The following is a 27,911-nucleotide window of genomic DNA, read 5'->3' as shown; positions in this document are numbered from 1 at the left end:
CAGCAGTATAACAGTTGATAGGAATAAAGAAAATAAGTAAACAGAACCCCTCGGTTATGAAATGGTGCCGAGCTAGCAGTCATAGAATGCTTGGTAGCTATCAGAACCTTAATAAAACACAGTCAAAGAACCAGCGCAGAACTAGCGCTTATACATAAATGATAATGCTGTGTAAACCAAGGAGATATTACATGAATATTAATGCTGTGTGAATCGAGAGATATTACAAAGATATTAACGCTGTGTAAAGAAAAGATACATTGAAAACCACTGTCGAGGGTTTACATTCCTTGCTAAACAAGACCCGAAGGATTAACTATCAAGGATCTACATATAACCATACAAGTTAAGCCTACAGAAAAGCCATTCACAGGTTATCTTGTATAAGGCTAACGTTACCAGAAATGCGGAACTAAACAATATGCATATATCAGTCTCAGGCAAATACCAGTCATTGATAAACGACTGTGTATGCGGACAGGGTTTGTCTCTACATTCAACTTATCGAATGCAAGATTTACCCCTTAATGTCGTATTAAAACAAATATGAGACGCATAAAGAGCTTCGAATTGGAAGCATGTGAAACATAACTAATCCTGTAAAGATTCAAGATCTATGCCGTAGATAAATGCATTACTGTCTAGTAAACCCTATAGGGTAGCATCTTACAGTTAAGCAAAGGAAAAATGTTAATACAGTAATAACATTTGAATGGTAAATCATTTCATACAGAAACGGTAGCATAAAGACAGAGTCGGCCATCAAATACATCGACAGAGCCTGTGAACTGAGAATAATGTATTCGTTAAGAAATGCGAACTGATAACTTAGTTATATAAGGAACCCTGACGAAAATTGAAGAGCTGTAGAACCAAAAGAAATAATACATCTGCACCGAAGCATTGAAGCTCTATTTAACTGTTGATAGGTCAAGGAACGCTTTAAAAATATATACACAGACTTTGACTCATTCAATCCCGATCTGGAGACCCTAGTTCGAAACCAAATGTACAATATACAGACGGCATGTAAGCCATAATCATTTCCTAGCTAAACCCTAATAGGTTAACGCAATACAGGTTCTGGCATGAAGAGGCCGCCTGCAAGACGTAACCAGGGTTTTGGAAAATAGTAGCCAAACCTGAGACATGTAAATAGAGAGTCATGAGCCACGTCTCGGGCCAGAAGACGACGCTAATCCAACTTCATAAATAAACCTTTCTTAACAAGGGGAAGACGCTTAACCACGAGGATGACATACCTGTGATGCTCGTAGCCAGCAAAATCCTCCTGTGGGCGGTAGGAAGATGTGGAGGCAAACCCACCTGCACATTGCCACTCATTGTAAACAACCTGGAACAGACGAGATAACCAAAGGGTTACAAGGTAGTATGCAATGCATTCCCTGTGAGCATAACTGTAAAATGGATTACCAGGTTTGACAATGCGGAAAGATCGATACCTGAATAGCAGGGTAAGAGCTGGAGTGGTTGCAGAGAGAACTGTCGAGATGTGGGAGTGTTCGGCTGCGTCTGTAGTGTGCAAATGGACTGATCCGAAGAACCCGGTGCCTTATGTATTGTCCGCCAAACCCTTAAACAGATCTGAGCCATACGATGAGGTAGGTGGATCTCCATCGTCCGTTTAAGCGGGAGAACCTGGCGCGAAACCCTCAGTGGGTCAACCTCCCGAGAGTCACATGGTTTCACGTGAATCTATGCCACCTGGCCATGGAATGGTTGAGCTGGGTTAATCCCCGTCCACCATCTGGCACTATATTAAATGAAGAGAGTTAGGGCATAATGATTAAGGTTCAACCATAACGCCAAAGGTTTGCACCATATACCATATGTATTATGCGAAGGAGGTAGTACATACTCGGTGGGGGTTGATAATTAATGTAAGGTTTAGTCATATACATGCGCATAAGCCTGGTTTGAAATACCTTAGGTACATGTTTCCCTTGTTAATTAGGGGGTGAATTTAAGAGGTTAACCACCATAAAAATTTTATTTTTACTGTTGTACATATAATGTTGATGAGATCGTGACAATGTGGTATCAGAGCAGAGGTTTCAAAACTGTGGCCTCTGGAGCAGTAAAGCCCAGCTGCATGGAAAAAAAATTATTATATAGTACCTACATGAGGAAGAAATAATTCAGCTAATTGATTTTCTTGTTTATCAATTAGGAGATCAATACAGAAACAACAATCCGCTAACAGTCAACAAGCAAGATGGAGGAAATGCAGGGAGCTGACAGCGTCCCTCGGGAAAATCCAGAGCTGTGGATACAGCTTGGTGCAGAGACACGCAGTACCAATCTGGCAATACTGCAAACTGTTCAAGAACTGAAAAGTGAGATGGCGCGTCTGCTAGAAGACAATGCGTGACTGACAGTGGAGCAGGAAATAATATTGAAGAGTCTGTCAGACAAACAAAATCCACCATTAGCCAACCCCAGTGCAGAACAACAAAGGGCAACTGAAGAACGGGATTACGCACCTGAAATCTCAGAAGAGAAGGAAGACCATTCTGACAACGTACTGGAGCAGCAGACCTCAAAGAGACAGAAAATGGAATTACAGGGAGAATTCCGGAAAATTAAACCTCCACATTTTGATGGAGAGCAGGAAGAAGCGGCAGAGGCTTGGTTAATTAACATTAACAAGTATTTCCAGCTATACGAATATGACCAGAATCTGAAGGCGCAGCTGGCCATTTTCCAGCTACAGGGCAAAGCAACCTTGTGGTGGGAAGAAATTAAAATTGTAAAAAGTGTGAGTGAGCAGAACATCACTTGGGAAAAATTTCAGAAATACTTTAAGGAGAGATATCTAACCGAGCGTTTTTATGATGAGAAGGCACGGGAATTCCATGATTTACGACTGGGACAACAGTCCATGGACGAATTCATTAACCGCTTCACTTCCCTGCTTCGCTATGTGCCATATATCAAGGAAGAGAAGGCCAAAGTGCAAAGATTTGTGAGCAGCCTACCAGCCTATATAAGGGAACGAATTGAATTTGACAATCCCCGAACCATGGATGAGGCAATTCGTAAGGCAAGAATTTGTTACCAGCAGAACAAACAAAAGGGAGACATTTCAAACAAAAGATGGAATGAAAGAAAAGGCAACAGAGTTGCTGGTAATAACAAAGGAAGTCGTGGTAATGGCGGTAAGGGTGCTGGGAAGGGGCAGATTAACAGAAACATAACCAAAAGTACATTCCGGGCTAAGCCAAGTGAAAGCAGGATCAGTGAACTACCTGCCAGATCAGAGGTTGAAGGGACCAGACCTCCAGTCCAGTGTTGGGGATGTGGAGGACCGCACTATGTTAAAAACTGCCCGCAGCGTAAAGGAGTCGACAGGATATCCCAGATCCATGAAGCATCGACCGTTGGGGATGTGGCACGCAGCGTACCAAGAATTAACGCAGCCTTGGAGGACCGGCAAGCGGAATATCAACCGACCATGGTGGAGTTTGAAGGTAAGATTTCAAACCTTTCTATAGCTGTTCTTATTGATCCAGGAGCTACTTTAAGTTATGTTAGCCCAAAAATAGTAGAACAGTGTAAGCTATCATCGGAAAGGTTCAAGAATCCATGGTTGGTACAGTTAGCTACGGGAGCCAAGAGACGGGTTCTAGCTAAAATTAATAACTGTTCCTTAAGCATACCTGGACAACCAATAACAGCAGACCTGAATGTACTCCCATTAGGTTCTTATGACATCCTGATTGGTATGGATTGGCTGGAAAAGCATTGGTCATTGGTAAACTGCAAGACCAAAACCATTTATTACAAGGATGACTTGGGGCAGCAGCAAGAATTGCAGGGGATTAAACACCCTGTCCAGATTCGACCTATCACCGCTTCCCAGTTAGCCAAATGTCTCAGGAAGAGATGTCAGATTTACGCCATTCAAGTTGGTTATGCAAACCAGAAAGATAAAATATCTGCACTAGGCAATATTCCCGTAGTACAGGAATTTGCAGATGTTTTTCCTGAAGAGGTACCAGGGCTGCCTCAAAAGAGGGACATAGACTTCACTATAGAATTAACACCGGGAGCAGTACCAGTATCACGGGCACCATACCGAATGAGCGTACCAGAGTTAACAGAGTTGAAAATGCAACTGCAAGAGCTGTTGGATAAACATTACATCCGTCCCAGTGTATCACCGTGGGGAGCTCCAGTATTATTTGTGAAAAAGAAAGATGGAACTCTACGTATGTGTATAAACTATCGATAGCTGAATAAGCTCACGATCAAAAACAAGTACCCCTTACCTAGGATAGATGAACTCTTTGATCAAGTGAAGGGGGCAAAAGTATTTTCCAAGATCGATTTGCGATCTGGTTATCATCATATCAGGATTAAGGATGAGGACATTGCCAAAACCACCTTCAGGACACGTTACGGACACTACGAATTTGTAGTGTTACCTTTTGGTTTGACCAATGCACCTGCCACCTTTACGTGTATGATGACCAGCGTGTTTCACAGGTTTTTGGACAAGTTTGTGCTGATATTTATCGATGATATTCTGATATATTCTCGTTCCCAAGAGGAACACGAAGAACACCTTAGGATGGTGTTACAAATTCTTCGAGAACATCAGCTATACGCTAAGTTCAGTAAATGTGATTTCTTCAAGGAGGAGATCCAGTATTTGGGCCACGTGATTACTAAAGAAGGAATTGCAGTAGACCCCGAGAAAATAAAAACTATTATGGAATGGCCTATAGCCAAGGATGTAGTTGATATCAGATCCTTTATGGGATTAGCTAGTTATTACCGGAGATTTGTGGAAGGTTTCACTAGGATAGCCTATCCTATCACCTCATTGCAGAAAAAAGGGAAGGTATTTAGGTGGACACCGGAATGTCAGCAGAGCTTTGATCGCTTGAAGCACTTACTCACCACTACACCCATCCTGAGTATAGCTGATCCTAACAAGGATTACGTGGTGTGCACCGATGCAAGCAAGGAGGGTGTGGGAGGAGTACTAATGCAGGAAGGAAAAGTAATAGCGTATGAATCAAGAAAACTAAAAGAGCATGAGCAGAGATACTCTGCTTACGATCTAGAGTTAACAACTGTTATTCATGCGCTGAAAATGTGACGACATTACCTCCTAGGGAGGAAATTTCTGTTGTTAACAGACCACCACAGTTTGACACATTATTTCAGCCAACCTACTCTGAATGCGATACAAGGCCGTTGGGCAGATTTCCTAAGTGGGTTTGATTTCGAGATAAAGCATTTAAAGGGCAAAGAGAACCGAGTGGCTGATGCATTAAGTCGAAAGGTTCATTGTTTATGTGAACTTTCAGTCAGCAAGTGGCGGAATTCGCTGGTTGATCAAATAAAAACAACAACAAGTCGCGATGCTGAATACCAACACTTAAAACAGCAGGTACATCAATCTGATAATGAAAGATTACAGCAAGGATACACACTAGATGGTGCTAGAATGCTGTGTTTTAATAAGAAATTGTATGTACCTGATTCAAATGACCTTAAGAGACTGATTTTGGATGAGTTCCATATCAGCCACTACACTGGCCACCCAGGCTACCAAAAGATGATCACTGCGCTTAAGAAGGAATATTATTGGCCAGGAATGAAGAAACAGGTAGTTCAGTATTTGGCGCGGTGTTTGGAATGCCAGCAAATTAAGGCAGAACATCAGCATCCAGCAGGACTATTACAGCCTTTGCCTATTCCGGAGTGGAAATGGGAAACCATTTCCATGGATTTCATAACTGGGTTGCCACGAACAAAGAAGGGCAATGACTCTATCATGGTAGTGGTTGATAAGTTGAGTAAAGCAGCACACTTTATACCTGTGCAGTCCACTTATAAGGCGGTGCAAATTGCTCACCTCTTTATGCAAAATGTGTTCCGATTGCATGGGTTGCCAAAGGTAATTATATCAGACCGCGATGTGAAATTCACATCCACTTTTTGGAGGACATTGTTCGCTGAGTTGGGTACTCAGTTGAACTTTAGCACGGCCTATCACCCGCAGACCGATGGTCAAACTGAGCGAGTTAATCAGGTGTTGGAAGACATGTTGAGGGCGTATGTGATGCTGAAACCAAGCCAATGGGAAGAGTATTTGCATTTGGTCGAATTTGCATATAATAATGGATATCACACCTCAACCCAGCTAAGTCCCTTTGAGGTCCTGTATGGACGAAAGTGCCGCACACCCTCAAGTTGGGGTGGACCTGAGGACAAGCTGAGTTTGGGTCCAGAAATGCTTAAAGAAATGGAAGATATGGTGAAAAGAGTGCGTGCCAACTTAAAGGCTGCACAAGAGAGACAGCAAAGCTTTGCGGACAGAAAAAGAAGATTCACAGAGTATCAGGTTGGTGACCATGTGTTTGTGAGGATTCAAGCCAGAAGGAGCACACTGCAGTGGAGCGGGTGCGCCAAGCTGGCTCCTCAGTACTTTGGACCTTTTCAGATCTTGGCTAGAGTGGGGCCAGTGGCCTACCAACTTGCCTTGCCAAGTCATATTAGGATTCACAATGTGTTCCACGTTTCTGTCCTAAAGAAATATGTATATGACCCTAAACATGTTATCCGATGGCAAGATGTGCGGGTCGAACCGGAAGGCGAGGTTCTGGTCGAACCACAGAGCATTCTCGACTGGAGAGAAGTGCGGCTGCGGAAACGGGTTATTACCCAAGTTAAAGTGCTGTGGTAGCACTATGGGCCTGAGGAGGCTACATGGGAAGACGAGGAACTCATTAGGAAAGTTTACCCAAATTTATTTAATGGGAATAGACATCGGGACGATGTCCAATCCCAGGGGGGGGAGATGTGATGACCCCGGGTAACTTGTAATTTTGGAATAATTACTGTGGTAAGAAATTGTATGAGTGGTTACTTATTGTTACTGAATGACATTATTTAATTATGGAAGTTGATATATTGGATTATTTTTACATGTGTATATTCTTGAAATGCTGGCAGCCTCATGGTGGAGGATTTTCTATTAAAAGAAAAGAATCAGTTATGAAACTGAAGGAACTGTCTCTCACCCAGGGAAAAGTCCTGGGAAGGAAAACCTCTGGGCTATTTAGGAACAGACAGGGAAGGAATTCCAGGAGAGAGCAGAGAGAGAAAAGAGGTTAAGTCTGGTAGAGACCAGATAACCCAGCACAGTAGTGCATGAGTCTTGTTGAGGGCTGCAGGCCTGCAAGACGGCTCGGGGGGAGAATCCAACGTAAAGTGGATCTCAAGGTTGGGAGGTTAAGAGCAAAAATGATTGCAGGTGAACTCTTGGAGTAGGAACGCCGGTAGCAGACTGTCCAGGTACGCATTTTCTAATAGAGTTATAGAATGAAAAATAGGTACTGGAAGTGTACAGACAGAGTACGGTTATCTGTGTTTCTTTTCATTAATTAACTGTAGTTATTATAAAAGATTAATGCATACAACTTCAGAGACATCTGTAAATTAGTTACTGTGACTGTGGTCACCTATTCATCTGCAGTGATAATTCGGGTTGTTTAGATACAAATGTTCATAACAGAACCAAACCGTAGGGGCAGTTTGAGAGACCGCAGCAGTATAACAGTTGATAGGAATAAATAAAATAAGTAAACAGAACCCCTCGGTTATGAAATGGTGCCGAGCTAGCAGTCATAGAATGCTTGGTAGCTATCAGAACCTTAATAAAACACAGTCAAAGAACCAGCGCAGAACTAGCGCTTATACATAAATGATAATGCTGTGTAAACCAAGGAGATATTACATGAATATTAATGTTGTGTGAATCGAGAGATATTACAAAGATATTAACGCTGTGTAAAGCAAAGATACATTGAAAACCGCTGTCGAGGGTTTACATTCTTTGCTAAACAAGACCTGAAGGATTAACTATCAAGAATCTACATATAACCATACAAGTTAAGCCTACAGAAAAGCCATTCACAAGTTATCTTGTATAAGGCTAACGTTACCAGAAATGCGGAACTAAACAATATACATATATCAGTCTCAGGCAAATACCAGTCATTGATAAACGACTGTGTATGCGGAGAGGGTTTGTCTCTACATTCAGCTTATCGAATGCAAGATTTACCCCTTAATGTCGCATTAAAACAAATATGAGACGCATAAAGAGCTTCGAATCGGAAGCATGTGAAACAGAACCAATCCTGTAAATATTCAAGATCTATGCCGTAGATAAATGCATTACTATCTAGTAAACCCTATAGGGTAGCATCTTACAGTTAAGCAAAGGAAAAATGTTAATACAGTAATAACATTTGAATGGTAAATCATTTCATACAGAAACGGTAGCATAAAGACAGAGTTGGCCATCAAATACATCGACAGAGCCTGTGAACTGAGAATAATGTATTCGTTAAGAAATGCGAACAGATAACGTAGTTACATAAGGAACCCTAACGAAAATTGAAGAGCTGTAGACCAAAAGAAATAATACATCTGCACCGAAGCATTGAAGCTCTATTTAACTGTTGATAGGTCAAGGAACGCTTTAAAAATATATACACAGACTTTGACTCATTCAATCCCGATCTGGAGACCCTAGTTCGAAACCAAATGTACAATATACAGACGGCATGTAAGCCATAATCATTTCCTAGCTAAACCCTAATAGGTCAACGCAATACAGGTTCCGGCATGAAGAGGCCGCCTGCAAGACGTAACCAGGGTTTTGGAAAATAGTAGCCAAACCTGAGACATGTAAATAGAGAGTCATGAGCCACGTCTCGGGCCAGAAGACGACGCTAATCCAACTTCATAAATAAACCTTTCTTAAGAAGGGGAAGACGCTTAACCGCAAGGATGACATACCTGTGATGCTCGTAGCCAACAAAATCCTCCTGTGGGCGGTAGGAAGTTGTGGAGGCAAACCCACCTGCACATTGCCGCTCATTGTAAACAACCTGGAACAGACGAGATAACCAAAGGGTTACAAGGTAGTATGCAATGCATTCCCTGTGAGCATAACTGTAAAATGGATTACCAGGTTTGACAATGCGGAAAGATTGATACCTGAACAACAGGGTAAGAGCTGGAGTGGTTGCAGAGAGAACTTTCGAGCTGTGGGAGTGTTCGGCTGCGTCTGTAGTGTGCAAATGGACTGATCTGAAGAACCTGGTGCCTTATGTATTGTCCGCCAAACCCTTAAACAGATCTGAGCCATACGATGAGGTAGGTGGATCTCCATCGTCCGTTTAAGCGGGAGAACCTGGCGCGAAACCCTCAGTGGGTCAACCTCCCGAGAGTCACATGGTTTCACGTGAATCTATGCCACCTGGCCATGGCATGGGTGAGCTCAGTTAATCCCCGTCCACCATCTGGCGCTATATTAAATGAAGAGAGTTGGGGCATAATGATTAAGGTTCAACCATAACGCCAAAGGTTTGCACCATATACCATATGTATTATACGAAGGAGGTAGTACATACTCGGTGGGGGTTGATAATTAATGTAAGGTTTAGTCATATACATGTGCATAAGCCTGGTTTGAAATACCTTAGGTACATGTTTCCCTTGTTAATTAGGGGGTGAATTTAAGAGGTTAACCACCATAAAATTTTTATTTTTACTGTTGTACATATAATGTTGATGAGATCGTGACAATGTGGTATCAGAGCAGAGGTTTCAAAATTGTGGCCTCTGGAGCAGTAAAGCCCAGCTGCATGGAAAAAAAATTATTATATAGTACCTACATGAGGAAGAAATATTTCAGCTAATTGATTTTCTTGTTTATCAATTAGGAGATCAATACAGGAAACAACAATCCGCTAACAGTCAACAAGCAAGATGGAGGAAATGCAGGGAGCTGACAGCGTCCCTCGGGAAAATCCAGAGCTGTGGATACAGCTTGGTGCAGAGACACGCAGTACCAATCTGGCAATACTGCAAACTGTTCAAGAACTGAAAAGTGAGATGGCGCGTCTGCGGGAAGACAATGCGTGACTGACAGTGGAGCAGGAAAGAATATTGAAGAGTCTGTCAGACAAACAAAATCCACCATTAGCCAACCACAGTGCAGAACAGCAAAGGGCAACTGAAGAACGGGATTACGCACCTGAAATCTCAGAAGAGAAGGAAGACCATTCTGACAACGTACTAGAGCAGCAGACCTCAAAGAGACAGAAAATGGAATTACAGGGAGAATTCCGGAAAATTAAACCTCCACATTTTGATGGAGAGCAGGAAGAAGCGGTAGAGGCTTGGTTAATTAACATTAACAAGTATTTCCAGCTGTACGAATATGACCAGAATCTGAAGGCACGGCTGGCCATTTTCCAGCTACAGGGAAAAGCAACCTTGTGGTGGGAAGAAATTAAAATTGTAAAAAGTGTGAGTGAGCAGAACATCACTTGGGAAAATTTTCATAAATACTTTAAGGAGAGATATCTAACCGAGTGTTTTTATGATGAGAAGGCACGGGAATTCCATGATTTATGACTGGGACAGCAGTCCATGGACGAATTCATTAACTGCTTCACTTCCCTGCTTCGCTATGTGCCATATATCAAGGAAGAGAAGGCCAAAGTGCAGAGATTTGTGAGCAGCCTACCAGCCTATATAAGGGAACGAATTGAATTTGACAATCCCCGAACCATGGATGAGGCAATTCGTAAGGCAAGAATTTGTTACCAGCAGAACAAACAAAAAGGAGACATTTCAAACAAAAGATGGAATGAAAGAAAAGGCAACAGAGTTGCTGGTAATAACAAAGGAAGTCGTGGTAATGGCGGTAAGGGTGCTAGGAAGGGAAAGATTAACAGAAACATTACCAAAAGTACATTCCGGGCTAAGCCAAGTGAAAGTAGGATCAGTGAACTACCTGCCAGATCAGAGGTTGAAGGGACCAGACCTCCAGTCCAGTGTTGGGGATGTGGAGGACCGCACTATGTTAAAAACTGCCCGCAGCGTAAAGGAGTCGACCAGATATCTCAGATCCATGAAGCATCGACCGTTGGGGATGTGGCACGCAGCGTACCAAGAATTAACGCAGCCTTGGAGGACCGGCAAGCGAAATATCAACCGACCATGGTGGAGTTTGAAGGTAAGATTTCAAACCTTTCTATAGCTGTTCTTATTGATCCAGGAGCTACTTTAAGTTATGTTAGCCCAAAAATAGTAGAACAGTGTAAGCTATCATCGGAAAGGTTCAAGAATCCATGGTTGGTACAGTTAGCTACGGGAGCCAAGAGACGGGTTCTAGCTAAAATTAATAACTGTTCCTTAAGCATAGCTGGACAGCCAATAACAGCAGACCTGAATGTACTCCCATTAGGTTCTTATGACATCCTGATTGGTATGGATTGGCTGGAAAAGCATTGGTCATTGGTAAACTGCAAGACCAAAACCATTTATTACAAGGATGACTTGGGGCAGCAACAAGAATTGCAGGGGATTAAACACCCTGTCCAGATTCGACCTATCACCTCTTCCCAGTTAGCCAAATGTCTCAGGAAGAGATGTCAGCTTTACGCCATTCAAGTTGGTTATGCAAACCAGAAAGATAAAATATCTGCACTAGGCAATATTCCGGTAGTACAGGAATTTGTAGATGTTTAGTCTGAAGAGGTACCAGGGCTGCCTCCAAAGAGGGACATAGACTTCACTATAGAATTAACACCGGGAGCAGTACCAGTATCACGGGCACCATACGGAATGAGCGTACCAGAGTTAACAGAGTTGAAAATGCAACTGCAAGAGCTATTGGATAAACATTACATCCGTCCCAGTGTATCACCGTGGGGAGCTCCAGTATTATTTGTGGAAAAGAAAGATGGAACTCTACGTATGTGTATAAACTATCGATAGCTGAATAAGCTCACGATCAAAAACAAGTACCCCTTACCTAGGATAGATGAACTCTTTGATCAAGTGAAGGGGGCAAAAGTATTTTCCAAGATCGATTTGCGATCTGGTTATCATCAGATCAGGATTAAGGATGAGGACATTGCCAAAACCGCCTTCAGGACACGTTACGGACACTACGAATTTGTAGTGTTACCTTTTGGTTTGACCAATGCACCTGCCACCTTTATGTGTATGATGAACAGCGTGTTTCACAGGTTTTTGGACAAGTTTGTGCTGATATTTATCGATGATATTCTGATATATTCTCGTTCCCAAGAGGAACACGAAGAACACCTTAGGATGGTGTTACAAACTCTTCGAGAACATCAGCTATACGCTAAGTTCAGTAAATGTGATTTCTTCAAGGAGGAGATCCAGTATTTGGGCCACGTGATTACTAAAGAAGGAATTGCAGTAGACCCCGAGAAAATAAAAACTATTATGGAATGGCCTATACCCAAGGATGTAGCTGATATCAGATCCTTTATGGGATTAGCTGGTTATTACCGGAGATTTGTGGAAGGTTTCACTAGGATAGCCTATCCTATCACCTCATTGCAGAAAAAAGGGAAGGTATTTAGGTGGACACCGGAATGTCAGCAGAGCTTTGATCGCTTGAAGCACTTACTCACCACTACACCCATCCTGAGTATAGCTGATCCTAACAAGGATTACGTGGTGTGCACCGATGCAAGCAAGGAGGGTGTGGGAGGAGTACTAATGCAGGAAGGAAAAGTAATAGCGTATGAATCAAGAAAACTAAAAGAGCATGAGCAGAGATACTCCGCTTACGATCTAGAGTTAACAGCTGTTATTCATGCGCTGAAAATGTGGCGACATTACCTCCTAGGGAGGAAATTTCTGTTGTTAACAGACCGCCACAGTTTGACCCATTATTTCAGCCAACCTACTCTGAATGCGATACAAGGCCGTTGGGCAGATTTCCTAAGTGGGTTTGATTTCGAGATAAAGCATTTAAAGGGCAAAGAGAACCGAGTGGCTGATGCATTAAGTCGAAAGGTTCATTGTTTATGTGAACTTTCAGTCAGCAAGTGGCGGAATTCGCTGGTTGATCAAATAAAAACAGCAGCAAGTCGCGATGCTGAATACCAACACTTAAAACAGCAGGTACAGCAATCTGATAATGAAAGATTACAGCAAGGATACACACTAGATGGTGCTGGAATGCTGCGTTTTAATAAGAAATTGTATGTACCTGATTCAAATGACCTTAAGAGACTGATTTTGGATGAATTCCATATCAGCCACTACACTGGCCACCCAGGGTACGAAAAGATGATCACTGTGCTTAAGAAGGAATATTATTGGCCAGGAATGAAGAAACAGGTAGTTGAGTATTTGGCGCGGTGTTTGGAATGCCAGCAAATTAAGGCAGAACATCAGCATCCAGCAGGACTGTTACAGCCTTTGCCTATTCCGGAGTGGAAATGGGAAACCATTTCTATGGATTTCATAACTGGGTTGCCACGAACAAAGAAGGGCAATGACTCTATCATGGTAGTGGTTGATAAGTTGAGTAAAGCAGCACACTTTATACCTGTGTAGTCCACTTATAAGGCGGTGCAAATTGCTCACCTCTTTATGCAAAATGTGTTCCGATTGCATGGGTTTCCAAAGGTAATTATATCAGACCGCGATGTGAAATTCACATCCACTTTTTGGACGACATTGTTCGCTGAGTTGGGTACTCAGTTGAACTTTAGCACGGCCTATCACGCGCAGACCGATGGTCAAACTGAGCGAGTTAATCAGGTGTTGGAAGACATGTTGAGGGCGTATGTGATGCTTAAACCAAGCCAATGGGAAGAGTATTTGCATTTGGTCGAATTTGCATATAATAATGGATATCACACCACAACCCAGCTAAGTCCCTTTGAGGTCCTGTATGGACGAAAGTGCTGCACACCCTCAAGTTGGGGTGGACCTGAGGACAAGCTGAGTTTGGGTCCAGAAATGCTTAAAGAAATGGAAGATATGGTGAAAAGAGTGCGTGCCAACTTAAAGGCTGCACAAGACAGACAGAAAAGCTTTGCGGATAGAAAAAGAAGATTCACAGAGTATCAGGTTGGTGACCATGTGTTTGTGAGGATTCAAGCCAGAAGGAGCACACTGCAGTGGAGCGGGTGCGCCAAGCTGGCTCCTCGGTACTTTGGACCTTTTCAGATCTTGGCTAGATTGGGGCCAGTGGCCTACCAACTTGCCTTGCCAAGTCATATTAGGATTCACAATGTGTTCCACGTTTCTGTCCTAAAGAAATATGTATATGACCCTAAACATGTTATCCGATGGCAAGATGTGCGGGTCGAACCGGAAGGCGAGGTTTTGGTCGAACCACAGAGCATTCTCGACCAGAGAGAAGTGCGGCTGCGGAAACGGGTTATTACCCAAGTTAAAGTGATGTGGCAGCACTATGGGCCTGAGGAGGCTACATGGGAAGACGAGGAACTCATTAAGAAAGTTTACCCAAATTTATTTAATGGGAATAGACATCGGGACGATGTCCAATCCCAGGGGGGGAGATGTGATGACCCCGTGTAACTTGTAATTTTGGAATAATTACTGTGGTAAGAAATTGTATGAGTGGTTACTTATTGTTACTGAATGACATTATTTAATTATGGAAGTTGATATATTGGATTATTTTTACATGTGTATATTCTTGAAATGCTGGCAGCCTCCTGGTGGAGGATTTTCTATTAAAAGAAAAGAATCAGTTATGAAACTGAAGGAACTGTCTCTCACCCAGGAAAAGTCCTGGGAAGGAAAACCTCTGAGCTGTTTAGGAACAGACAGGGAAGGAATTCCAGGAGAGAGCAGAGAGAGAAAAGAGGTTAAGTCTGGTAGAGACCAGATAACCCAGCACAGTAGTGCATGAGTCTTGTTGAGGGCTGCAGGCCTGCAAGACGGCTCGGGGGGAGAATCCAACGTAAAGTGGATCTCAAGGTTGGGAGGATAAGAGCAAAAATGATTGCAGGTGAACTCTTGGAGTAGGAACGCCGGTAGCAGACTGTCCAGGTACGCATTTTCTAATAGAGTTATAGAATGAAAAACAGGTACTGGAAGTGTACAGACAGAGTACGGTTATCTGTGTTTCTTTTCATTAGTTAACTGTAGTTATTATAAAAGATTAATGCATACAACTTCAGAGACATCTGTAAATTAGTTACTGTGACTGTAGTCACCTATTCATCTGCAGTAATAATTCGGGTTGTTTAGATACAAATGTTCATAACAGAACCAAACCCTAGGGGCGGTTTGAGAGACCGCAGCAGTATAACAGTTGATAGGAATAAAGAAAATAAGTAAACAGAACCCCTCGGTTATGAAATGGTGCCGAGCTAGCAGTCATAGAATGCTTGGTAGCTATCAGAACCTTAATAAAACACAGTCAAAGAACCAGCGCAGAACTAGCGCTTATACATAAATGATAATGCTGTGTAAACCAAGGAGATATTACATGAATATTAATGCCGTGTGAATCGAGAGATATTACAAAGATATTAACGCTGTGTAAAGCAAAGATACATTGAAAACCGCTGTCGAGGGTTTACATTCCTTGCTAAACAAGACCTGAAGGATTAACTATCAAGGATCTACATATAACCATACAAGTTAAGCCTACAGAAAAGCCATTCACAAGTTATCTTGTATAAGGCTAACGTTACCAGAAATGCGGAACTAAACAATATACATATATCAGTCTCAGGCAAATACCAGTCATTGATAAACGACTGTGTATGCGGAGAGGGTTTATCTCTACATTCAACTTATCGAATGCAAGAATTACCCCTTAATGCTGCATTAAAACAAATATGAGACACATAAAGAGCTTCGAATCAGAAGCATGTGAAACATAACCAATCCTGTAAAGATTCAAGATCTATGCCGTAGATAAATGCATTACTGTCTAGTAAACCCTATAGGGTAGCATCTTACAGTTAAGCAAAGGAAAAATGATAATACAATAATAACATTTGAATGGTAAATCATTTCATACAGAAACGGAAGCATAAAGACAGAGTCGGCCATCAAATACATCGATAGAGCCTGTGAACTGAGAATAATGTATTCATTAAGAAATGCAAACTGATAACTTAGTTATATAAGGAACCCTGACGAAAATTGAAGAGCTGTAGAACCAAAAGAAATAATACATCTGCACCGAAGCATTGAAGCTCTATTTAACTGTTGATAGGTCAAGGAACGCTTTAAAAATATATACACAGACTTTGACTCATTCAATCCAGATCTGGAGACCCTAGTTCGAAACCAAATGTACAATATACAGACGGCATGTAAGCCATAATCATTTCCTAGCTAAACCCTAATAGGTTAACGCAATACAGGTTCCGGCATGAAGAGGCCGCCTGCAAGACGTAACCAGGGTTTTGGAAAATAGTAGCCAAACCTGAGACATGTAAATAGAGAGTCATGAGCCACGTCTCGGGCCAGAAGACGACGCTAATCCAACTTCATAAATAAACCTTTCTTAACAAGGGGAAGACGCTTAACCGCGAGGATGACATACCTGTGATGCTCGTAGCCAGCAAAATCCTCCTGTGGGCGGTAGGAAGCTGTGGAGGCAAACCCACCTGCACATTGCCACTCATTGTAAACAACCTGGAACAGACGAGATAACCAAAGGGTTACAAGGAAGTATGCAATGCATTCCCTGTGAGCATAACTGTAAAATGGATTACCAGGTTTGACAATGCGGAAAGATCGATACCTGAACAGCAGGGTAAGAGCTGGAGTGGTTGCAGAGAGAACTGTCGAGCTGTGGGAGTGTTCGGCTGCGTCTGTAGTGTGCAAATGGACTGATCCGAAGAACCCGGTGCCTTATGTATTGTCCGCCAAACCCTTAAACAGATCTGAGCCATACGATGAGGTAGGTGGATCTCCATCGTCCGTTTAAGCGGGAGAACCTGGCGCGAAACCCTCAGTGGGTCAACCTCCCGAGAGTCACATGGTTTCACGTGAATCTATGCCACCTGGCCATGGAATGGGTGAGCTGGGTTAATCCCCGTCCACCATCTGGTGCTATATTAAATGAAGAGAGTTGGGGCATGATGATTAAGGTTCAACCATAACGCCAAAGGTTTGCACCATATACCATATGTATTATGCGAAGGAGGTAGTACATACTCGGTGGGGGTTGATAATTAATGTAAGGTTTAGTTATATACATGCGCATAAGCCTGGTTTGAAATACCTTAGGCACATGTTTCCCTTGTTAATTAGGGGGTGAATTTTTGAGGTTAACCACCATAAAAATTTTATTTTTACTGTTGTACATATAATGTTGATGAGATCATGACATTGTTGCTCCAAAATAAATTAATGTCATTTAAATTGGTACATTGCTTTTCAAATAACTATATAAATAAGTTTCTACAATATATTGATTTCATTCAAATAAATTTGTTTGTTTCTTAGTAGATTAATTTAGTTCACTATTTTTCTATAAATTAATTTCTCTCGTATTAATTCGTTGGTTATCCAATTTTTATATTATTAATTTTTGATAGTTTACCATACTCCAATTATTATATTTTCCTTTCCAGAAATTAATTTTCCTAAAATAAATGCACTGGTCTTTAGTATTTACCTATAGAATGTTTGAAATAGCTTAATGAAAGTTTTTATTAATATATATAACTATTATATATTAATAGTACCTTTATTTTCTGATATCTAACTAACCTCTAATATTAAATTGATTTATTTTATAAACATATGGCTACTATTAAATGGTAACCATTTTATGGGACGATATCTATGTGGTACTTTGTAAATATATCATAGCAGAATGAGTAAATTTATCAAGCTAGTTATAAGTTTGTTTTCATGTTTGTAATACTTATATGTTGATATTATAATAATAATTAATTGGTTTGGGTGATTCAATAAAATTTTGACAGAAATTTATTTTTATTTATATGATATTTTTTTAATTTAGTAGTTTTTAATGTGATATTTTGGAAGTTTTTTTTGAGTTTTTTTTATCTATTTTCTTTAAAATTCAACAAAAAATTATTGAAATCACAAATTTAATAGTAACTCCCTTACTGAGCATTGAGCAATGTAACTGACTGCCTAATTTTACAGGGGGAAATCCTTAGGCCCCGGCCCCCACATTGTACCTTCATTCACGGATACCAAACTCATGACCACAAAATTCCGGCGTTCCGGAGTCCTACGACTCCGGTGATAGCAGATTTCCTCCGACAAGGCCAATCGGCAATTTCGCCTACTGAGCCGGCGGCTTTGAATGCGGAAGAACATGGTGACCTCAATCTGAGCTTGCCGTCTACTTTGGGCCCCGCTGCAAGCAGAGCTTCGAGAGTCGATGTAACCGTAGTTTCAAATACTACTGCCCGCGGATTCCAGATGTGGTGGGAGAGTAGATATATGAGAAGCGAAAGTATGGATCATAGGGTATATGTATCGTTTGATTTCTTTTGGTGTTTCGTAGATTTATAATTAAAATTGAATTTACATTAATTTTAATTTGAGATTACCATAATGTATATGTTTTAAATGAATTTGATCTTTTAATATTTATTAAATATCATCTTTAGCATAAATACTATTATCAAAGTCACTGTAAATGTTACACGAGTGATTAGGTAAATAGTAATATGTTTAAATATCATCTTTTGCATAAATACTATTATCCAAGTCACTTTAAATGTTACAGGAGTCATTACGTAATCCTAACAACATTAGGAAAAAAGTGAACGGTCAAAAAGTAATTTGATGTATATGATTAATCATAAATAGATTATACAATGATTTTTTTTATCTATATTTTTTTTTAGCTTTTCTTGTAGTCACAACTAACAACTTTTTAACTTTTCATGCAGATTATATGAAAAAAAGGTCAAATCAAAATCATTCAAATCTTGAAATATTGTACTAATCATCATACGCTTCTTTTTTTCCTTTCCAATATTGATTGTTGTTTTTTTTAACATCAATCATCTTAACTACTTGTACGAAAGCTAACATTAATGTACTATAGTAAAAGAAAGGTAGTAAACAATTTAGTCATAAATTATTCGTTTTATGAACACTAAATCTATATAACTTAAATATCAACACATGAAGTAATTTTATCTATTGTGTAAACACAAAAAGCAATGTACTATATTAAGAGAAATGTACACATGGGTACTTCAACTTGTTAATTAATATCTTATCCTGTCTATTCATAAATGAGGGTTTAAAATTGTGAAAAATAAAGTCAATATAATTTATCTAGTTTGGGGTTGGGGGATGTATAGTAACAAGTAATTTCTAGATATTTGGAGGTATAAAAAGGGCATCTATTGAAATTAGAGTTTGCTTGTGTTTAAATTAGAAAGATGTATTGGGAGGGGTTTCAACAAAATAATTTTCGGAGATATTTATCAATACACAAAGATCATTACAGGTTTTTAGATTTTAGATTTTTCATTTTATTATTTATTAAATTAATGCAATGAATCATTTAAAGTATATCATCACTAAATTAAATGTACTAGTTAACTTTAAGATCAATGGAAAGGCAACCTAGATGGTCATAGGTGTTTGGCGAACAAATCACTATTGCAGACAATAGCGATCTCCCTAATTTTGGAAACCAAACACTAGAACAAAACAATCAAATATATAGAAACATTCCCTAGATTAAGATTAAATCATACATGTAGGATTGGATGAATGCTTCATATATTTTTCAAATTGTTTTTGCTCACTATTATTTGATATAGATTTTGATCTCGTTCTTAATGCTCTAAGAAAATATCTGCCAAGACAAACATACAAATTATCAAATCATGTGATACATAAATGATTTAAAATAATCTATACAAATTGTCAAGGAATCTCATAACAATCACCATAACAATGAATGTGGGAAGGAAATATTTTTTTGTATTAATAAGGAAAAGAAGAGAGTTACAACCAAAGCCTTGATGTTGATAAATTCCTCCAAATGGTCCTCAATTTGAACCTTTCATTGAAAAGCATTCAAAGGATACTTTTGGAGAGTGGAAGTATAGTTTCAAGAGTAAAAAAGACAATCCTGTAGGCAAAGGATGGAAGTTTAACATCCACCAAGGTAGGAGTGGAAACCACAATAGAGGGAATGGGATCCAATATGGTAGGGATGGGATCCATTATGGTAGGAGTTCAAACGCATATCCTCACCGCTTGGAAAGATACATTCACGAGGCTTCTAGGATAGAAGCTCCATAACCTTTTTTATCTTTTACCCATGTTAAAATACCACCACACTTTTAAAGAAGGTAAGTTGCGACCACATCGCAACACATTTATTATGCAAGGTACGATGTCGTAGGTTGTAATATTGGCACCTCTGGCGGTCTCCAAAAATAGTGTTTTTAAGGTATCTCATCCAATACTCTTTTACTTCATGGACAATATTTCTTCCACCTTTCTCGACGATTGATAACAAGGGTTCTTTGGATGGCGAAAGATATTGATTTGACATCATTTGTATGGATGGGATAGATTGATGTGTAACAATGGGATATTCACCAAAAGACTAATGATATAATATTATTCCATCTTGACATAGGTAATATACACATAAATGTCACCAATTACTAAGGAGTTACACTATCTCTCTTACTCACCCTAAAGTTACAATTAATATTACTACTAATCCTGAAGTTTCCCTTCAACACATTTAACACATTCATAGTAATTTCTCCATGTTAATCATTAATGTCTATAGACAATCTAGAAAACATTTCTCTCAAATACAACTCTCCCACGTTAAATATTGTATTAAAGTCAAATGTCTCTATATATACTTCTAATAATTTCATCATACTTATAATAGTTCAACTATGCTAATCAATAATGTCTATATGTCATCTAAAGAATATTTCTCTCTAATACAACTCTCACATTAAACATGGTATTAAATCAATTCTCTCTATATGTACTTTCATTTCCAGTTCCACTTTACTATTCAAGCAGCTTATCTAATCCCATATGCTCACATTTCCAATAACTAGTGTTCCCTAGAAATATCCTCAACAACCGAACGTGGTACTCATTAAATTGATATTTTATGTAGTTGCTTTAGATCTCAATTCTCTATCTTACGTAACTTGATTGTTGATTTTAGCTAAGGAAAACTTTAAGGATCCATATTTATCTAAAAATGTCAAACATTTAGTGAATATTACTAATTCTTAAAATATAATTCATGAAATGATTGGTGATATTTATATAAAAATATTCATATTTTTTAGGGTTTTACATAGTTTCTAGAAACTTTGGTGATTATTAGAGTAAAAAAAAATTAATATATAGAATTTGACTGAATTAAAAAAGAAATGAGAATTCATTTTTGCAAAAATCGTGGAAAGGTAGCCCATGGTTAATATTTGGCCCCTAAAAATTTCGATGATTGAAGTACAAAATAGTGTCAAACATACATAAAACACAAAAAAAATTAGGGCCACTTCAGACCATTCATAAAACTAAACTATCAATGGCTACATTAATTTTGCCTTGTATAATTTGTGTAGTCATCTCCACATTTGGAACATGCTTCATATTATTTCCATGTACTAATGCTCAATATTTTTACTTGGAAAACCAACATATATCCATATTAAATCTAGATCTATCAAGCATTGAGAGGGATCAAATCTCAATATGTGCAAACATTTTCTCATCATTTGCACTCAAAAAAGAGGTTTGTACCTTGATAGATTTGACCCTTCGTGGCGCTTGATAGATATAGTGTTAATATGGATCTATGTTAGTTTATATTTCATAAATACTTTTTTTTTTACTTCGAGAAAATTTAACTCAGATAAAAGAGTTTTTAACTATGGTATCCTAATTAATTTTTACTTCAATAAAATTTACTTCACACCAACATAATTTTTCTTGCAACATTTTACTTTAGTAACTATTCCAATTCCAATTTCATGTAACATTTTACATGAAACAGACAATATTTTAGCTCTATAAGTATTCTAATCCCTACAACATTTTACACGTAATAGGAGCTAGCATTCAGTTTTGTAATTATTTCAAATTCACGTAACATTTTACATGTAATAAGAGTTTAGTTATGATTTATTAGTTTCACGTTATGGAAAATAATATTATATTATTTTTTACATTATAAACAAAACCTAATCTAATTGGAATGAGGAATGATGTGTTGGTAAGATTTACAATATTGTGAGTTTGTTGTGCCAATGAGAAGAAACACAAAATTATAGAAAAGTAATATCATTTCTTTACTATAGGTTAGAAATTAAATAGAATAAGAATTCTTGAAGATGAAACCCACCTTAACATCGGCAACAATACTTCTTCACTAAATGAATCTTATTCTCTTTTTGGTTTATTTAATTTTGTCCATACTTAATTTCCTTTTACGATTAACAATATAATTGTATATATGTGTTTTTTGTTAAAACATTTAATTGAGAAACATATTCAATATTATTCTTTATTTTTCATTAGTTAGCTCAAATATGTTTTAATTTTTAATTTCTATTTTTTCTACGTAATGACAACATCACCCTCATATTCTTTATTTTCATTAATTAGCCTACATATACTTTTAATTTCTCAACACGATGTTACGTCAGAACATCTATCTCATATTCTTTATTTTTCATTAATTAGCAAACATATATTTTTAATTTTTTTTTAACATAACATTGCGTGACATCATCTCCTTCATATATTGGTTTGTAGAGCTCCTATTGGTGTAACCATTTTATTATTTCCATGCCCAACAACTACATAAAGAATTTATTTTTTTACTTTATATTTTTTTAAATGTCATATTGGAATGATGAATTACTTTTGTCTTTATATTTTTCGTTTTATCATCTCTTGAATCAATGCACTATATCATTAATGAAATATATCAACTAATAAGAAAGGGTAAGGTAAAAACATGTTTAGTAATGATAGGCTTCTTAATGGCCCAATCTTTTTCCATTTTTACAAGAGAAATATACACTTGAATGACACCAACATGTTGATTATAGTTAAACTACTCTAAATAACAAAAATATTGTGAAAATTTTAATTTTCTTAAATTCAACCATGTGGATGAAATGTTTGCAATAATTTCCTTCTTGTTAATTCCCCTTAGATATTATGCACATGTAAGATTTACTTAGATTGGGAATATGATTTGATTATGGTGATATAATATATAATGAATACACACTACGTACTCCCTAAATTTGTTTTCCATGGTCTATTACATAAATATTCAAAGTATATTATATTGTAAATTTTATCAATTTCATTTAACAATGAGTATATATTTATGTCGATAGGCGTGGTCTATATTGGAATTGCAAGTCATGAATTTCCAATCTTTAAAATATAATAAATAATAAATGGCTTACATTTGACAATTTTGGAATATTTTTTTATAATACATGATCCAATGGACAATATGAAAGGTTTTTGAATTGTTTTTCAGTTTCTTAGGTTTTCTCGTGAGATTTATGAAATGTAGTTGTAATTTATTAAAAACTTATTTATGAAACATGGAATTGGATCACTCCAATTCATTTACCATGTCAATTGAGTGTTTATTGATGGAAATACCTCAATGTTGAATGCGATATCCTATGCGGAAGCCTCACTGTGATATAATTGTAATACATTTCATGTTTGAAGCTTTGGCTAGCTTTCAAATTGATTTGAAGCTCGTGTCAACATGAATAGGGAATCCAATTTTCCCTCGATCGTTGGTGAAGTGGAAGCTAGCAATTAGAGTCCCATGGGTTGTAACTAGCCCATAAATTGAATTGAAGCTGGTATGAACATTAACAAGGAATCCATTTTTCCGTCGATTGTGAGCGAAGTTTATGTTGGTAACTAGGGTTCCATGGGCTATAACTAGTGTTTCACATTAAACATATTACTATTTTCATTGAAGCAAGTTGTTACGGTTTTGACATTGTTTTGTCCCTATAATACTAATATAGCTCCCTTATTGTTATTATTATTGTAGCCCCCTTATTTTTATTGTTAGTGCAGCTCCCTATTATTATTATTGTTGCGTCCATGTAGCCCCCATATTGCTATTGTTGTGCCCTTACATTATTATTGTTATGTAGGCTCTGATTAAATTGTGACCCCATTGGGGGATTTTTGAGGTATAAAATGGGTCTCCTCAAGAAATTATAAAATAATAGTGGAAATAATAAAATAAGATTAGATGATATCATCAAATTTTAGAGGGAAAAAAGAAAAAACTATTTTTTCAACTTGTATTTTCAACTTATCTCCTTATGGGTTTACTCAAATTTTGAGTGAAAACACTCGTTGGATGCATAATTTGCTTTCTCATCCAAGGAGTACCCATGTTGCATATTTTTGATAGACCCTGCTACACAAAAACTACGGAATACAGGAAAAATGTGATTGCAATCATGTTTTTTCATGTATTTATAATTTTTCATGTAGTATGTTCCATCAAAAGTATGAAACATGGGTACTCTTTTGATGAGGACTTAAATTTTGTAGCCAATGAGTAATCCTACTCAAAATTTGAGTAAAACCTTAGGGAGATAAGTTGAAAATACGAGTTGAAAATTTAGTTTTATTATTTTTTTATATTTTTACTTTTTTACCCCAAAAATGGTGAATCATCCCCCATGGTTGACATCATCATCTTGAATCCTATTGGTTCTTATAAAGTTTATTTCGGTTGTACATTTTTCTTAGGATGTCCATTTCAGACCTCAAAAGTCCCCTAATACTTAGACTCTTATATATACCAACTTAGGTCTTGTCATGTGTATCATCTAAGAATTGTTCATTTATGTTATGTAAAGGAGGTTGGTTGGGTCATCGAAGAGTCTAATTCTCAAGTAATTTATCTATATTTTCTTATGTTTTGTGATCTGGTTGCATAACATTTGGTATCATGACTTTGGATTATAGGGATTTGTTGCTTCAAATAGGTCATTTTGGAATTTTCACTATAAAGTTTTTTCTACGAGGCTTCAAAAGTTGAAAGTTTGACAACGTGGAGCCAAAATTTTGGTGAACTTTGTGTAGAAATTTCAGATCATGGTTCACTATATGGTTCTAAGAATTTATAATTCTTGCATTCTTAAGAATTTAGTCTCAAACAGGATCGAAGGTTGAATAAGTGACAGGTCGAATCCTTTAGAAGTTTGCTCTACAGAACTAGTCCATAATTAGGTCATTGTGGGATATTTGGCATACCATTATATTAAAGAATCTAACCTTGGTTTGACTTGTGGTATTGGAAGGAAGAATCAAAGTGCTACCAGAGGATGAAATTTTAGACCTTGGAGGCCAAAATTTCATAGATACAATAGTTTAATGTCAAGCTCCCAAAAACAAGAATAAAAAGGTGTGTATTTTTTAAAATTGTCATAAGTTTTGTTTGAAAAATCAGTCCGAAGTAATTTAAAGGGAATAATAAAGCATAAATATCATTATTTTGTTCCAATATGCCTCGAAACAAAAAAATGGATACTCCTAGTAAGCAACCATAAATCTCTAATATGAAACATGAAGAAGAGGAAGAAATGCAACACGATATATCAAAATTACGCGACCAAGTGCAACAAATTTTGCCCTGGAAAAGAGTAACAAAAAATGAAATGGAAGCTAAGATGAATGGTTTGAAGAATGATTTAAAAGCATACATGGAAGGTTTTAAGGATGTATTATAAGTAGACATGAATTGTTTGAAGGAAGCTTTAACAAAGCTGCTACAAGAAATGCTTCCTAATGGCGAAAAGGTATTCCATGAAACTCATGATGAGAACAAAAGGAATGTTGATCGTGATTTTAGAGACTCTAAGTTTGGATTGAAGACCAACCACTTTCAAAAGATCAATATGAGGAAGTTTTATGGTAAGAATTTGATAAAATGGATACTACAGATAGAATAATATTTTGATCTAGATGATGCGCAACACACATAAACTGGATGTGTTTCATCTTTATATTTAGAACTCAATAAGTTTGTATGGTAGAGATGGATTTTTTGTTGTAAACCACTTGTCACTTGGGCAATTTTTATGGACAAAATGATAGCACATCATGAGGATATAAAGAGAAACGCCTTCTTTAGACAATTGGTAAATTTGAAACAAAAGAGTTCAATGGTGGAGCACATTGAGGATTTCCAAAAATTGAATATCGGGGTAAATGATATTCCAGAGGACCATAGGATTGATGTCCTCATAGTGACTTTAAAGGATAACATCCAACATGAGGTTCAATTTTGGGAACCTGATTCATTGGAGAAGGCATTTAGGGTGGGAAGAAAAGATGAAAGAAAAATTATGGCAACAAGGAAGTATACCACTCACAACTATAAAGATGGAAGTGTTGTTCCTCTTGGCCTTCCACAACCTACAAGGTTGACACCAAAATAATTGGAGGAAAAAAGAGAGAAAGGGATTTTTTATAATTGTGATAACAAATACGATAAAGGTCGTAAGTGTGTTGAGAAGAAATTATATTACATAGATCATGAAGAGGATGAATAAAAGGAACAAGAAACATCAAAATAAGAGGACATATAGTAGAAACCAACCCCAAGAAAATGAATACGATCATATATTGCAATTTTTTGGCAGAAATTACCTCTCCTCAAACTCTCAAGATAGAACGATATATCAAGAAGACAAAACTAGAGAGTGTTGATTTATTCAAGTAGTAGACATAATTTTATTCATTGTAGAATAGCCAAGGAATTGAATTTATTTATATATCTAACACCAGAGCATCAAGTGATGGTTTCAAATGGAAGAATTATAAGTTTTCCCTATAAATTTCCATAATATCAAGATAACCATGGGGGAATGTGTATTGAATATTCCAATGCTTTCCATTCCAATGGGTGGTGTTGATGTTGTACTAGGAGTCCAATGGTTACAATCTTTGGGGATGATAACTTTTAATTTTCAAAACGTTTATTGATTTTTTTTTTTTTTCAAGGAAAGCAAATTGAAGTAAGGGGTATCACACAGAAACCAAGGAAGATAGTCATCTCTAATGGCATAAAAAACATTATGAAGAAAGAACAATGGGGTGTAATTTCATAATTATGCTCAGGAGAGGTTCAAATATTGAAATCATCTATTTATATATATCTCCAAAAATTCTTGGAAAATAATTCAAAGGTATTTGGGACTCCCAAAGGTCCCCCACCTAGTTGTGATTATGATCATGCTATTCACTTGATTCTAGGAAGCTTTCCTCCAAAGATCAGGCCTTACATACGTCCCTATGCTCAAAAGAGTGAAATTGAACGTATGGTTGTACAAACGTTATAGGCCATTATAATTTGACCTAGTCAAAGTTCTTTCTCTGCTCCAATATTATTGATGGACAAGAAGGATGGATCATGGTGTATGTATTTGGATTATAGGGAGTTCAACAGGCTCACTATTAAAGATAAATTTCCGTTTCCTATCATTGATGAATTGTTGGATGAATTACATAGATCAATTTACTTCACCAAGTTGGATCTTCATTTAGGATATCATCAAATTACAATGAATACTGAAGACACTACAAAAACAACATTCAAAACTCATGAAGGTCATTATGAAATTTTCGGTCATGGGTTTTGGCCTTACTAATGCACCTTCCACATGTCAAGGTTTGATGGATTCCATTTTCAAACCCTTTCTTAGAAAATTTGTGATAGTATTTTCTAATGATATACTAATCTACAACAAGGATTGGAAGGATAATGTTCAACATGTTGAGAGAGTGCTAAAACTATTGGAAGAGAGAAAATTATATGAAAAGACTTCCAAATGTTTATTTCAATTATAGGTGGTGGAATATTTTGGTCATATTGTACCTCATGAGGTGATAAGTTAGACCCTAACAAAATTAAAACCATTAAGGAATGGAAAATACTTGTAACCCTAAACCATCTTCGAGGATCTATCAAGTTGAAAAGATATTATTGAAATTTTGTTAAGAAATATGGGATAACAACA

General features: G+C 37.6%; 1 protein-coding gene across 1 annotated transcript; it reads left to right on the top strand.

Annotated features, from left to right (window-relative positions):
* Positions 1 to 16,609: 16,609 nt before the first annotated feature.
* LOC149217346 (uncharacterized) lies at positions 16,610 to 18,381 on the top strand. The gene is made up of 2 exons (XM_089390192.1): positions 16,610 to 16,786; positions 18,007 to 18,381. The coding sequence occupies exons 1-2, from the start codon at positions 16,610 to 16,612 to the stop codon at positions 18,379 to 18,381; spliced, it is 552 nt and encodes a 183-aa protein (XP_089246318.1).
* Positions 18,382 to 27,911: the final 9,530 nt, after the last annotated feature.

Source organism: Pinus tabuliformis, chromosome 1_1 (genome assembly GCF_031772625.1).
Source record: "Pinus tabuliformis cultivar Carrire ecotype Pingquan chromosome 1_1, CPIR1, whole genome shotgun sequence".
In the NCBI taxonomy this organism is placed as follows: domain Eukaryota; kingdom Viridiplantae; phylum Streptophyta; class Pinopsida; order Pinales; family Pinaceae; genus Pinus; species Pinus tabuliformis.
This window is presented reverse-complemented; position numbering and strand designations above follow the sequence as displayed.